Source organism: Drosophila mauritiana, chromosome 2R (genome assembly GCF_004382145.1).
Source record: "Drosophila mauritiana strain mau12 chromosome 2R, ASM438214v1, whole genome shotgun sequence".
Lineage (NCBI taxonomy): Eukaryota > Metazoa > Arthropoda > Insecta > Diptera > Drosophilidae > Drosophila > Drosophila mauritiana.
The window spans coordinates 16,238,590-16,252,506 of NC_046668.1; the positions used below are offsets into that span (position 1 = coordinate 16,238,590).

Here is a 13,917-nt window from a genome sequence, read left to right on the forward strand (position 1 = left end):
CTAAATGACGCCGTTAGCAATAATGCGGCATAATCAGATGCGCGTGCATCCAACGGTAATGCGATGCTGCAAGACAGGGTCGCTGGATCGAGGATATATAGGATTACCGTTGCGAAGGACGAACGCCTTAATTAGCCCTCCGAAAAGCGCGAAAAATAACAGAACAAAGCAGCATAAGCTTGCTTATTTTACGCTGCGAAGTCAACGAACGCCTTTCGAGGAAGTAAAGCGTTAACCGTCTGTTGACATGGCCCTTTAGCTTTTCCCAACAAGCACCCATGTGTATGTATGGGTATACAGGATTGAACAAAATGGCCGCAAGGACGCGAAGTTGCCGTCGTGTCCGTGAACTTGGCGTAGCTTTAAATGAAGTAAACGACTCAATTTGATTTCCTCGCCTCGTTTACCTGCCGCTCTTTATTCCTGATATTTTTAATGTGAGCTTAATGCGTGGCCGCATACGAAAACATTCAGGTATTCAGGTAATTGTTTTTGCAATATCAAAGAAGAAAAATTACCTCAGTCGCACGCAGTGGAAAAAATATTATCTGTTTCGAACATTGAGCGAAAATTCTTTTTTAGTTTATCGCATTTGTATATAATTATAATTACATACATAGTGCTGTGTAAACTCAGTTTTTTGTTATTTTCCTACGTGCCAGCTAGGGCGTATCAATTAGTCGTCCTTCTGGCTGGGTAAATTTGCCAAACGTGTGTCCTCGCTCCACTTGGGGATACTAATAACAAGGTGGGAACGGGTTGTGGGTGGCGGTCAGGTTGTTAGCATTATCTGCAGATCGGGTGCACAGGTCCTTGAGCGGCATCATCGGTTGCACCATTCCATGTGCCCCTGAAGAGCCGTCGCTCGGCTCTAATCTATTAAAAGCGCGTTAATTCTGCGAGTGTGCCGTCTATTTGCGGTCTCCAAATAGCAGCAAGTGCCACGATGAGCTTTTCTTTCAGCCACAGAATTTTGTGTACTTGTGTGCCATTGGTAACTGTTGCGTTGGTAAACATCAGCTTTAATGGCTTTGTGCTGGGCTCAAATAAACGAAATAGAAAACAAATTTCGAGAGATTACGGTTGACTTCCAGGGTGTGATTGTATCTGTTATTGCCGCTTTGAACATAACATTTTTAACCCTCTTTTTCAACAGTATAAACAACAGTGTACAAATATTTAAAACGTAAAAAAATAGTACCTGTTTCCTTTTCTATTATATGAGTATATGAAATAGTAACTAATTTTAGATTTTACCATTCAAATTGAAACTAAGAGCATTACTTACCTCTTTCATTTCCGCGCACTTATTAATGCCATCTTTAATGACTTATTTTAAGGCCCATTAACAGGAACTAACTACTGTTTACTGCCATCTGAATGGGTACTAATTAACTAAGTAAAGCACGGCGATGCCGTCGACGATGGACTCTCTTTTGTGCTCTCTTCCTGGCCGAAAGACACGCACGCACATTCGCACATTCAGGAGACCAATCAACAGTTTGCCGTGGTGCGAGGAAAAGCTCTCGGAAAGCTCGGGAAAAAGAGATGCTGCGACGTCGACAGAGGCGAAAAGCAGCAGCCACAAGTTGCCTTTTCGACATTTGCAACAGTTGCTGTTGAGTGGCTTCGAAAGTCGGACGTGGCGAAAGGTATAGCGCATACATCCGGAACGCAATCCTGGCGAAACTGTTATCAGTGGATTTGGACACCTTTCTCCTTGTCTCTGTATGCGTGCGTGCGTGTGTGTGTGTTTGTGTGTATGTGTGTTCGCGTGCGGCTGGGAAAATTGAGTAAAATTGAAAAGGCTTGTAACGGGAAACTAGTTCAAGTGCAGAAGCGCGAAAGTTGCCAGCAACAATGTTGCCAGTGGAAAAGTGCAAATTTAAATTTCAAACAGCGAAATCCGAAGACATAAATTATAAAAGTAATCAAAATTATAAACTCACTCACATATAGTTGATTTAATTTTTGGCACATGTTTATTAAAACGAAATTTACGTGGTACAACATGTGTTTCTCCCACCGAAGCAAAAAAAAAAAAGTGTTTTGAGCGACTACCATAAATTCTAATCCAAAATAAAACTGAAAAATGAAATGAAAAATCTCGGCTAATTTTATTCAGATTGGAAAATACGATTATAATCTGACCCTACACACCCGCAAACCAAAACAGAAAAAAATCGTGAAAGTCCCAAGGAAATTACCATATGTAATCCACACACAATCGTAGACTTGGAAAATGTGTAAATGTGTAATACCAACACTGAAAAAAAGTGTCTTCTTGATAGGGAATAAATGTAAAACAGTATAAAAAACTTTCAAACTTTCAAAACAAACAAATGACTTTAAAAACCTGTTGACTAATCTTTTATACAGTATAGAAGTGTATTAAATCAAGATCTTTTAAAGTTAATATATATATTTCTTATTTTTTGATAATTTTTGTTCTTTGTGAAAAACATATTTTCAATTCAAATTTTTGTTTGACACGTGCTTTCCTACGAATTTCGTTACGTTTACGCATTTTCCTGTGGCTTTTCTCCACTCACTGACTGTTGTTTTCTATTCTATTTTTTTGTGGGGAATTTCGTGCAAATAAAGTTCTGTTGAATTGATTTGAGAACAGCTTAAAACAAGCAGCAACAGGCAACCAGCAAACAATCATCGGCAATCGACAAGGAGGCTCGAAAAAAATCACCCGCTCCTCCCGAAAAAGGTAAGTACATGTGTTTACGAATCTGCGGATGATTCGCCTGATTTGCATTTCAAAGGATTCCAATATTATTATCGTGTCTGGCCGAACGATAATGTCAGGCGGCTCACGCTGCGTATGATTGATTGGCCCCAGTGAGCGCGATCCATAATTATGTTAACGTTCGTGGCGAACGGATTTTCGTTTGCATTTTCCAATAAAGCGATTTGATTCGCCGAATTTCGGGATTTGGCAGGAACAAAACTGAATTTTGGTTTAATGTGGTGTACTGATAGCTAAAAGGTATTGAAGCGAACGCAAATTGATGTGTAAATATATGTATGTGTATGTAAATATATAGGGAATATATTCCGCTCAAAACAAAAGCTTTTTGGTTGAACGCTTGTGAAAGTACATGCGATAACATCCCGGAAAATAATGAACAAATAAATCTCTTCGTTGGAACAAGCAGCCTTGAACTTTGTTCTCAACGAGAATATAACTTAAAGCACAATTAATAGGAAATTCCTTAGAATTTTGATGCAAATGAGATTGTAACATCAAAAAAATCCATTTTTAAGTTTATCATTCAAGTTAACAAATTGTATGGAGTCAAGGAAGCGATAAGCCGGAATTTTGAATCCGTCCAAACTTGGTTAAAGATAATTCATCTTTCCGTCTACATGCTCAAATTTGAGCTAACCTTCTCTGAAGTTGAAAACTTCATCTTTGCACTCCGCGAAGCGTAAATTACAAACCTGCTTGAGAAGATTTCGGCCATAAGTTGCAAGCATTTTAGTCCTTGTGCAAACTGTTCAACTTTGTGAACTGAAGAAACTACAACTTCCGCTTGGGTTTAATCTAAAAAGTTTAATTAGCTGATGAAGGAGCTTGTTAACTTGCCATGCCGAGCCAATTAGAAAATTTTCCAATTATTTTTGCCTGCAATTCACTTCTTTAAATCGCATTTCGGTTTGCAATTAAACGGAATTTCCCTGACTTACATAATTGGTTTAAAAAAGTTAAGCCACTTAGTGGCAATTATGAAGCCACCGCCGAGCAGTAAGCAATAAACATCGCACATTTTCTTTTCCCATCTTTTTTTCCGCTCTCATTTAAATTTCCTGCATATCCTTCGTCCGGATTGTTAGGCCTTTAACGGTGTTCCACTGCCCGGGCCATCAGTCGCATCAGCTCCTCCAACGCGTTCTAGCACCTTGACACACCTGAACGTGTTTGCATTCCAGCGTTGCATACTTTGCGGCGCTCGGCGTTTAAATGACTTACCACCACTCCGCTTGATAATTAATACATGAAATCATTTAAAAGGGCAAAGTCTTAAACTGCAGTGAACTGATTAAATCACTATCAGCAAGTAGTAGCAAGTAGTTGAACAAACATTCATCTTTGTGCTTCACATAAGCCGCAATAACATTTTAGTTCTACTTTGAAAATGGGGATTTGTTTTGTCAGTAGATTCAGTCCAGCAGTTTAATTAAATGGCTAGGGAAATTAAAGTTCATATAAATAAAAAGCGTGTCCAAAGCGTGTACAAAAAATAAACTTGTTTAGTCAGGCTGTTTTGTTAAATTAAGAGCTCAAAAAAGCCATTTATTCTTCTAGTATTAAAATTTCAAAATTTAAAAGAAATATTCCCAAATGTTATTCGTTAAAGAATAAAGAATAATTTAAGTTCACTTGCCTTGGCAGGCGTGCACATAAATATACAATTTTACTGCATTCAACGTGTCGTAGTAAATGGGCATTAAAATTAATAATCTAGAAGAAACTACTTGAGGCAGCCCGCATTTCAACCAAAAATAAAAACACCATATAAAAGTTTTTACTATCTAAAATCCTCGACCGAGTTTTGTTGTTTTTCACTTTGATTTTGTTCTTCTTTTTCTTTTTTATCCGCCCCTTTTTTTGTAGTTGCACTCGAAAAAGGGGAGGTTCAGCCTGCGTGGGTTGCAAAATTCAACGGACGGATTTTTAGTTGGCGTTGGCATTGACATTTATGCGAATGGGATGGGAATTGGGCTCGGGTGTAAAAAACTGATTTTTATGGGACTATATTATTTTTACTCAGCAATGGAATAAATTTCGCGGAAGAGGATGCAGTCGCAACTGTTGTATAGGGCAAATGCTAATATTGAAAAACTTTATGCCACATGAGTGCGATTTTTAGGGTTCGCGTAAAAGTCTAGGAAATGAACTGCTTATAAATGGCATGACACTGGGTAATTGGCAGCTATGCGTATTTTTAAATCCATCATTTTTACTGTGTAGTTGATTTTATTGGGGGAATATTGGGGCAAGTAAAAAAGGACCTAGATGCAACGGGTAGTTCTGGATACTCTACAGACTCCCTGTTTGTTCCCTGTTTCATTTATTTCAAATCACAAAAACTACATCTTATATGTTTGTATCTTTGCGTTTGAATCATATGTTTTAGAATTTAGCCTTATGATCTTTTTGATAACTTCTGTTCTACGATCTGCTGACAAAGATTGAGGGTCTCATAACATATAGCTAGGCCATCGCGGGTGCAGGTTTCCTTCGGGTCGTGCTTTAGATATTCTTGACATTTCGATATCCTCTGGATATAGTAGGATTTCAGTTCCAATCGTTGACGTCTCTTCTGCATCTGCAGCATATAAGGCTGCAGTTCGGAACGTTTTCTTCTAACACACCTGCATAAGGAGCAGGTCTTCTTAAAGTGCTGCGATGGCTTCTTTTTCACGTCCTTAACTTTCTTTACCTTTCTCTTTTGAGGACACTTCTTTGGCACTTCTTTTTGATTAGTCGTAGTGTTAGCTTCATATTGATTGCTTTTAAATAAATCCGGATTTGTTTCAAAAAAACTCATATTAGAGCCATAAGACAGCATAAAGTCTGATACTAGATCGGAAATTAGCAAAGGTTTCGCTTCCACAGACGAAAGCATTTCATCAACAGAAACAGTTTTAGATTGCATCCGTACTTCTTGTTCCTTTGTAGTTCTTGGACTTGTCTTGTTACCTACAACATTGGCAATAGAGTTTATTGGCGATTTATCGGGTCCATCCGTTTCGACATTCTTCTCCGTCGGTTCAATTGGGTCTCGTCTTTTTAGCTTAGCCCTGCTATAGGTGCTATAGGAAGTTGGCGGAACGAAGGCCATTTTTTTGCCAAGGAAGGCCCAGCCATGATGATCGCCACTAAGAATAAAGCTTCTACGGATATCTTGAATTTCACTACCATTATCCGAGTTAGTCATTTGACCTCTGTATAGTGACACGACCGATTCGTTGAATTTATTCTTTAAATTCAGGACAAGATCGTTTGATGACGTACCTTTCGCGATTTGCGCAAGGTATTCAATCGATCTTGACGTTGGATAGTTACTCAAAAATTGGGACATACTTTTGGAAGCGAAACTCTGTCGTAGGTCCACAGGTTGCTCTTCCTCTTCGATGGTCCCCTCTGATTTTGATTTTCTTAATGTTAATTTCTTGCGTAATATTCGTTGTTTAGATAGCGATGTTTTGCTTTCCGAAAATGATACGTTCTTGGAAACCGATTCGCTGTCGGTCTTAAAAGAATAGTAACCTAACGATTTTGGATGTTTTGAGTTCTTGTGAACTTTAGGATTTTTGCTTTTCGGTTTTTCTGCATGTTTTCGTTGCTTTATAAACTTAGGTTTTTTAATTTTCATTGGTAATTTAGAATTCTTTGACTTTTGATGTTTTTCCGAAGCTACCGACGTGGAAGTAACATCTTTTAACAGTGGGGATTCTCCTACATCATCGATTGCATAAAAAACATCTTCATCACTACTATGGTTTGATTTTACTGGTCTTTTGACATAGGGACGAAAAGATCTGGTAGATTGTCGTGTACTTGCGATACTTTCTAGACTTGGATGGAATGCTAATATCGTACTAGTTGTCGATTTCCTGGAAGATTGCTTACTATGTTCCGATTTAATACTTCCTATGCGCAAATGTTGTATCTTCGAGTTTTTACTGGGATTCTTATAAGTTTTATAGGTATCTGCAATTTTTGTGCTATTTTTTCTTGATTCGCTTTCACCTTTTAATGAATTCGTGGACTTTTGTCGGGACTTTCTTTTCTTAGTCAATGATACTTTGTGTTTGTTAATATTTTCTTCCTGATTTGGAAGCACTACTAGAGGTCGTAGTTTGGTGAGTTTTCGTAGATGTTGTAGCTTCTTGTGCATTTCCGCTCTCAAATAAGGATCGAAAGAATTCTGCAGCATTTGACCAACTTGCAGTTCTTGACGTTTCCAAGCAATCCATTTTTCTGGAGTGGAAAACTTGCCCATATCGAAATACTTTTGAACTTTCGAACGCTTGGCCGATGTTTCTTTTTTCTTTTTTGATTCAGTGCTCTTTGCGTTCCGGAAACAGGACACCAGTTCCTGATAAATGTGCTCATCCAAATCTATTCCTGGCGGCAATTGGTTTTCGTTGAAGGACATCTTTAAGTCCATTGGAAGTTTAGTAATTGGCTCTTTAATTGGAGCCACAATTCTAGCGTTCTGTTCGATGCGCCTGCGAATGTCCGTCAGTCGCTCCTGACAGCCGCTAGCATAGTAGCTCCAAGTGGCCCGGAAAACCGAATCCTTATTTGGTGGCCAGTCCATAGTCCGTAGAAGGGGCGATAGTCCCTGGATCTTGCCACGTAGACAATTTCGATCCAGCAAACGGGTGCTCTTCCAAATGTTCAGCGACATGTCGAGGCACTAATTTTATGCACTAACAATTTTAAGGTATTTTTATGTAGGATTTTTAAATGACTAATAAAATAATTTGGCATACTTGCTTGACAATTTGATGTGCTCGCTAGGGCGCCCATTTCATTGATTTTTCTTGACTTTAATTGGCAGAATATACTTGAGGTTAAAAGTTCTGCCAAGGCAACTTAGATTTAGGAAATTCTTTATTAAATTCATCATCGTTCATATAAAAAGCAAACCATTTTGGAGAGTTACCCGACCTCGATTGCCCTAGAAGTGAATAGTAGATACAGTAATACACTACATTTATTCAGAATCATCAGTAAGAACACCGTGTCCGATAGTAAAAACATACTAAATACATCATACATTAGAATGATTCGACGTTTCTACTCCAATTCAGTTCGGCATCCAAACCAGCTTAGTTTCTCCTTTTGCATCTGGACAATTGCAACCATTCTTCGACAAGACGACCACAAAGGTTCAACGTAACTAAACATTGCTTCAATTCGTGGCGCATCTTGCCGACATTATTATTGCAAGTAGTCCTAGACTTAGAAAAGGATTTGGTCGTAGGTTCTGTGGGCTTCAAGTCCGGTTCTTTATCGAAAAGTGTTTCCGTACAGGACATCTTTTCCCTCGCAGCCATTTTTAGATAGTACTGCTTCAACTGCTCACGATTCTGACGCCTCTTCATCTCAATCATGAATGGTTCATCGGGATCGCTCTTTGGTCGACTGAACTCACATAATTCACATCTGTTTCGGTTGACTTCTGTCTGACAGGACACAGCTTTCACAGGAGCTTTGCGTTTTCTCCGACAGATTTCAAACCGAAACAGGTGGTATTTATATGGTCTCGCAAAACAGGATGGTCTCTTACACAAGCCAGTTGTACAGTATTTCTTTTTAATTGGTTTTCTCTCTACAAGATGTAGAACTACTTTCTTTTCTTTACTCCTTGCACTTCTTTTCACGGGCTTAATAGGTGTCGGCCAAGGTACTTTTGTATATGGCGGAATGGAATGCGAGGATTCGAAGAACTTTAAGTAAGAATGTATATCAAGGGGCCTAAAATCATAGAGATCGGTGGGCCCAGAACTAACAAAGCTCTTATCCAATTTAGATACCCACGTCGTGGAGGATTCTCGATCAAATTGTGTGATGTTGCTGAGCTCCAAGCCAATTTCGTTTTTGGACTGATCTGGAAGTTGAGATGCATTCGCATCTTTAGGCTTAGGCACGGTGTAAACTTGGCCTCTAGCCTTTGGGTTACTAACGTCTTGTGAATCCATCGAGAAACGTGAGCTAGATTTTCGATTTTTAATATTAGTTTTCGCCGATTTTCTAATCTTAAGGGTTCTAGTCTTAAGTTTTTCATCAGTACTCTTTCGAAACTTCTTTCGAGATTGTTTTCGGGGCTGAGACCTTTCTGAATAATTCTGAGTCTCAGTTTTCAGTTCCGTTGATGAACCATATGTAGTGGATTTTTGAGGATCATTTTTGTTTTTAAATTTCTTAATGCTAGCAGGCTTTCTAAAATACTTAGAATTTTTCTGAAAATTTCTCCTTTTCTGGGACTGTCTGGAATTGATATGAGATTTACTATGGCCCGTTAAGCTATGGGGAGGAATATTGACTTCATGCCCGATTTGCTTAGTTGACTCATAAGAAATATTTTGGAAAATGTTGTTCGTCAGAAATTTTGGTGCATTTATCATATTGATAGAATTGCTATGAACACTCCTTGTTGCTGGAATTTTTAAGATCGGATTATTGAATTTAAGGATATTCGGCACTACTATTTTTCTAAAAATATTTTTTGTGGAATTCTTTGGAGTATTACTACTTTTATGGCTATTAGGCTCCGTTAAGTTTATTAAATGCCCTTCAGGCTTATTAGATCCATTAATTGTGCTGTTTGATTTGCTTGCCGAGTAGTTGGTTTTTAAATCCATCAAAGTTCGGTGGTATTTTTCCGAATCGTTTTTTTGCCAAAATTTCTTTGGCGGATCGTCTAAAACCGATTTTCTAAGCTTGGTCGAGCCAACAGGTATTGTATGAGAACCACGGGACACCTGCTCAGAAATATTTGCCAAATTTGGTAGTTCGGGTTCGTCTGTTATTCTCAGATAGTTTCTACACTTGCTCGTTGCTTCCAGGTTCTTCACAAAGTTGGTTGAATGCGAAACTGGTGGATACCATGATTGAAGTTGATTGGAGTACTCTCCCAGATTGGGGGAAAACTTTCGAAGACCTTCAGCGGTCGCCGAGGCGATGCCACGCCTTACACTCCACATGATAACAGGACAACACTAGATTTACAGGAATACACACGTAATTTGATAACTCGGAATTTCGGTTATAGCAGGCATATGTATGCTTTGATTAATCCCTCCAAGCTGTTGATTACTAGCAATCATTTTAAGGATTACGACTTAGATACAAGATGGATGTTTTGTACTAACTGGTTCATAGCACTGAGGCTGAAATAGTATCTTTTGCTTTCAAAAGATTTGAGCCAATAGGAAGACTTATTCTTCTCGCCTGGCGACCTAGTCTGCTGGCCATGACTGTCACTAAGTTACCATGACAAATCCAAAGAGTATTTGTATTTGTTCATCATCTGGATATATAACAAAAAGTCAACTGAGTTGGCAGCCAGAAATGTGTGCTTTCAAATTCAAAATAAATGTCTTTTCCCAATTTAGCATCGGTTTCCTATTAGGTTGACAATTAAGCAAAGAAAAATACGCCACAAGCTTCTACTTAAGCATAAGTTCACTTCGTTGTGAAAACAATGTCATGGCTTAAATTATTTGATTGCGTCTCTATGTGTGTGTGTGTGAGCTGCACTCTGGCGAAATTAAAATATTCACTTTCCTCCGCTTTTCCGTTCAAACTTTATAATGCAGGCAGATGCTGGCGACGCAGCCTTCCGTTTTGTTTTCCCATTTCCCAAGAGCATTTCCCATGTGCGCCGCCCACACTCGCAATGCGAATAAGAATAATTGTTGTCTGTCCCTACCTTGAATCGCATTTCTATGCACATTATGCCCACGACAAAGCCCCAAAATGCCTAAGGGAAGCCGCAATTCTAAGCGAGTTCCTTTGGCCAACTGGGGAAAATATCAAGGTGCAAGGAAACGAATAGTTTTATATTTAACAAATTGAAGGGAACAAGTTTAATTTGCTGTAAAATATAGTTTTATATTTTAGTTCAAATTAAAAATTAGAAATATCCATAGGTTTTTGCCCCACTTACCCTGTTTAGCATCTTGAATTATATCACATTGTTTATAGAACAATGGCCATAAACTTATTGCTATACATCTGTGAATAATTATTGTATGTTTGTCTGAATATAGAAGACTAATACCCTTGCCAAGTTCAAGTTCCGACACAGTTATGGTCGTGATCAGATGGGATGTAAAAAGAAATTACCCAAACAAAACGACACTGAAAAAACGAAGTTAAGCTATATTTAATCAAATAAAAATATATAAAAAAATATTATTTTTAATTTCTCCTAAATGGTTTTGATATATAAACCAGTATTGTTGATGATGACTATACTTTATATATGTAAAATTTAAATCCATTTTTCCAGTGCCTATGAGATAGACGGTACATATGGCTGTCTGACATCATAGTTAATAGCTTTTAGCAGCACTTTATCGCTAAGTTGCTATTTGCGTTAATTTTTTTGTTGGGAAAACAAACGAAGCTGCAAGCTGCTTGTTTATTTACTCCTCGTGTGTGTTTGTGCATAAAACATAAATTCCCAGCGAATCGCATTGGATGCTAAAATAACACAGCTGTCGATTTTTGTACTACAATCCAAATTTGGGCAAAAAAAAAAAGAAAAAGAAAAAAGGGACAGATAAAAGTGATTTGTTTAAGCCAATGGCAATGGGGCCATAAACAAAACGGCAGATATTAACAGATTAACACCGCTCTTCTTCTGATGAACTGTCCAAGTCGCTGAACCAAGTGTAAACATTTGGCAATTAATTTAAATATTAGTATTACCAGCCAAAAGTAAATGTCGACGTCTCAGCGCGTGGCAAATAAACATTTCTGAGAGTAAATAGCAAATGAACACTCAATAGTCTTAAAAGGCGGTTAAAATAATAATCAAAAGAAGTAAAATTTTATAAAATATAAAAAAATTAATTATTCATTGTGTTGAAAATATATTAAATTGGTTTTTTTTTTTTTTATTGAAAGTAGATCATACTTTAGAAGATGACAATTAATTGTGATATAGCATTCACGTCCTGCCGCGGTTTTCCAATTATCTAAATATGGTGGGAAACCTTATGGCGTTTCAATTAAACATGAATTTCCCGCGGTTAACCTAATTCGCATTGAAAACTGCGGGAAAATGCGAGGCAGCATTTCCACATTTTAATGCATTCAAGTGCTGCCGCTCCTGTGATTTCCATTACGGAGTGAATCTGACTCAAAGCATAATTGCAAACAATTAGCATGCTCCAGGACTCAGGACCCAGGACCCAGGACGCTTGGCATCGAATCCGATGGAGAAAATGCCAATAATGATGATGTACTATTATACTGGAAGTACACACTTGACAGTGCTTTGTCATTCGCATTGTGGTTGGGCTGCGTTATTCGCGGATAGCGAGCCCAGGTCTAAATCAATATCGAATTTCATGCATGTCAGCCCAGCCAAGGCAAACATATCCATATGCTTCTTCCAAACACAGCGCAGGCCAAGATGTTAGATTCCATGTTGGATTAATAAAAATGTAAAATAGCATTTAACTCAACTTACGCTATTTTACCATCTCTCAACTAACAATTTTAATACAGTTTAAAGTGGTTTTACATATATACATGTTAAGTTTTAATATCTTTACATAACGAGTAAAATGACTGTAAAATTTCCCAAATCTACATTTTGTTTGACTTTCCTGTACGTATTTATATTATATGATTATCATCCAGTGACTGGTCTTGTTCTTGTCCAGACCAGCTGCATTATTTCATTTATTATTTTATTGGCACAAGGCAGACATTATTGGACTCGGTTCCCATTCCATTGTTTATGTGTACAGGGGACAAAAATACCATCAACAAATATGATTACATTTGCTTCGAAGAAAAAAATGCCCTATGTGGTAAACATGGGATCTAACATATCCATAGATCGATTTTTATGAGCTTTTTATTGAAAAGTTTGAATACACTATCAAAATGTACTAGCTATTGTTATAGATAGTGAATAATTTTCCCTCTAAAAAAATATTTGTTTTTATTGTTACTTTCAGTCAGGCCAAGTGATGTTTATATATTGCAGATTATAATTCAACAGATCGGACATTTGTGTATATGTGTATATATTTTGCAGTAGAAAGTGCATTGCTGCAAGGTCGGTTTACACAATAGCCTTCTACGTCAATTTGTTTGGCTGCTTTGCATTCACGTCTGATTGACTTTTTAATGGGCTTCACATTTGATTGAATGCAAATTTCACAGAAATTAAGCAATCAATTGCGCAGATCGACTGCAGTGTACAAAAATGTGTTTAAATTCGCATTGGCCCAATGGGTTACTACAAACGTTTCTAACATTTGTAACATTTGTTACCCTAATCAGCGCCAAACTCTTTTCAAACCCATTATTTACAATTATTACACACATGTGTGCTGGGTGGTAAAAAAGTATGCTAATATGCCAAGTATCCGGGCAAATATTTTTTCAAACCCTTAAACCAAAAACGGAGCAAACTCAGCAACATTAATGGCAAACAGCTAAAAGTCCTCCCCCAAAAACAGCATATGGGAAAAACGACCCAAAGCTAAAGCCAAAGTTATGCCTAAGTGGCGGCTTTTTGGTGGCTTTGCCACAGAAGAAAAAGAGGGAAGAACACCAAAATTTCTTGCCCCGCAGCTACGAAAATAAATTAAAGGGACTCGGCAACTTTTTGCCTTGCTCCGTATTTTTGTCTATTTTTTTAATTTTTCTAAAATTTAGCCGCATAAATAAATGCAAGGAAAGTGAGCGGGAATGTCCTGTGGCCAGGATCTAATGATTGAAAAAAAAAGGAGAAGTGATAAAAAAGCTGTGGGCCAGTCGAACCCTCCCCCCTCCCTCTCGTTTGCCTTTCGTTTCGACCATAATAACCTTTTATAACGCTCAAACGTGTATTTACTTTCCTTGGGGATATTTACTTAAATCCTCTCAAAGCCAAAACGCCTTCTTCGCAAATTGTCCGTTCTGCTGTAATTTAATTTGAATTCTGCTGAAAGTTTACACCAGTTGCAGTACACACAAAACACGGTCATAAAATATGCAACTTTGAAAAGAAATAAAAAGGAAAAAAAAGTCCTGTTCCAGGCAACAAAAGAGATTAAATTGCGTGGCCGTGTCCTGTCAACATTAGCCCCCAATTTTTTTGTTTGGGCGCATTGAACTCGTTTTTGCGGCAAATAATATATAAAATGTAGCCGTTTTAT

At 37.8% G+C, this 13,917-nt stretch overlaps 3 protein-coding genes across 3 annotated transcripts in view; 1 reads left to right on the forward strand and 2 right to left on the reverse strand.

Annotated features, from left to right (window-relative positions):
- Positions 1-1,291: 1,291 nt before the first annotated feature.
- LOC117136560 (potassium voltage-gated channel subfamily H member 8) overlaps positions 1,292-13,917 on the forward strand; it is a 52,908-nt gene continuing 40,282 nt past the window's right edge. The window contains exons 1-2 of the mRNA XM_033297516.1: positions 1,292-1,652; positions 2,605-2,719. The gene's annotated coding sequence lies outside the window, so the exon portion shown is untranslated. The remainder of the gene's footprint in view (positions 1,653-2,604; positions 2,720-13,917) is intronic.
- On the reverse strand, positions 5,006-7,587 carry LOC117136561. The gene is made up of 2 exons (XM_033297517.1): positions 7,519-7,587; positions 5,006-7,455 (listed from the first exon to the last, which is right to left on the reverse strand). Exon 2 carries the CDS (start codon positions 7,431-7,433, stop codon positions 5,160-5,162), a length of 2,274 nt encoding a protein of 757 aa, XP_033153408.1. The 5' UTR covers positions 7,434-7,455; positions 7,519-7,587; the 3' UTR covers positions 5,006-5,159.
- On the reverse strand, positions 7,751-9,842 carry LOC117136563. The gene has a single exon (XM_033297519.1). The coding sequence runs from the start codon at positions 9,733-9,735 to the stop codon at positions 7,858-7,860; it is 1,878 nt and encodes a 625-aa protein (XP_033153410.1). The 5' UTR covers positions 9,736-9,842; the 3' UTR covers positions 7,751-7,857.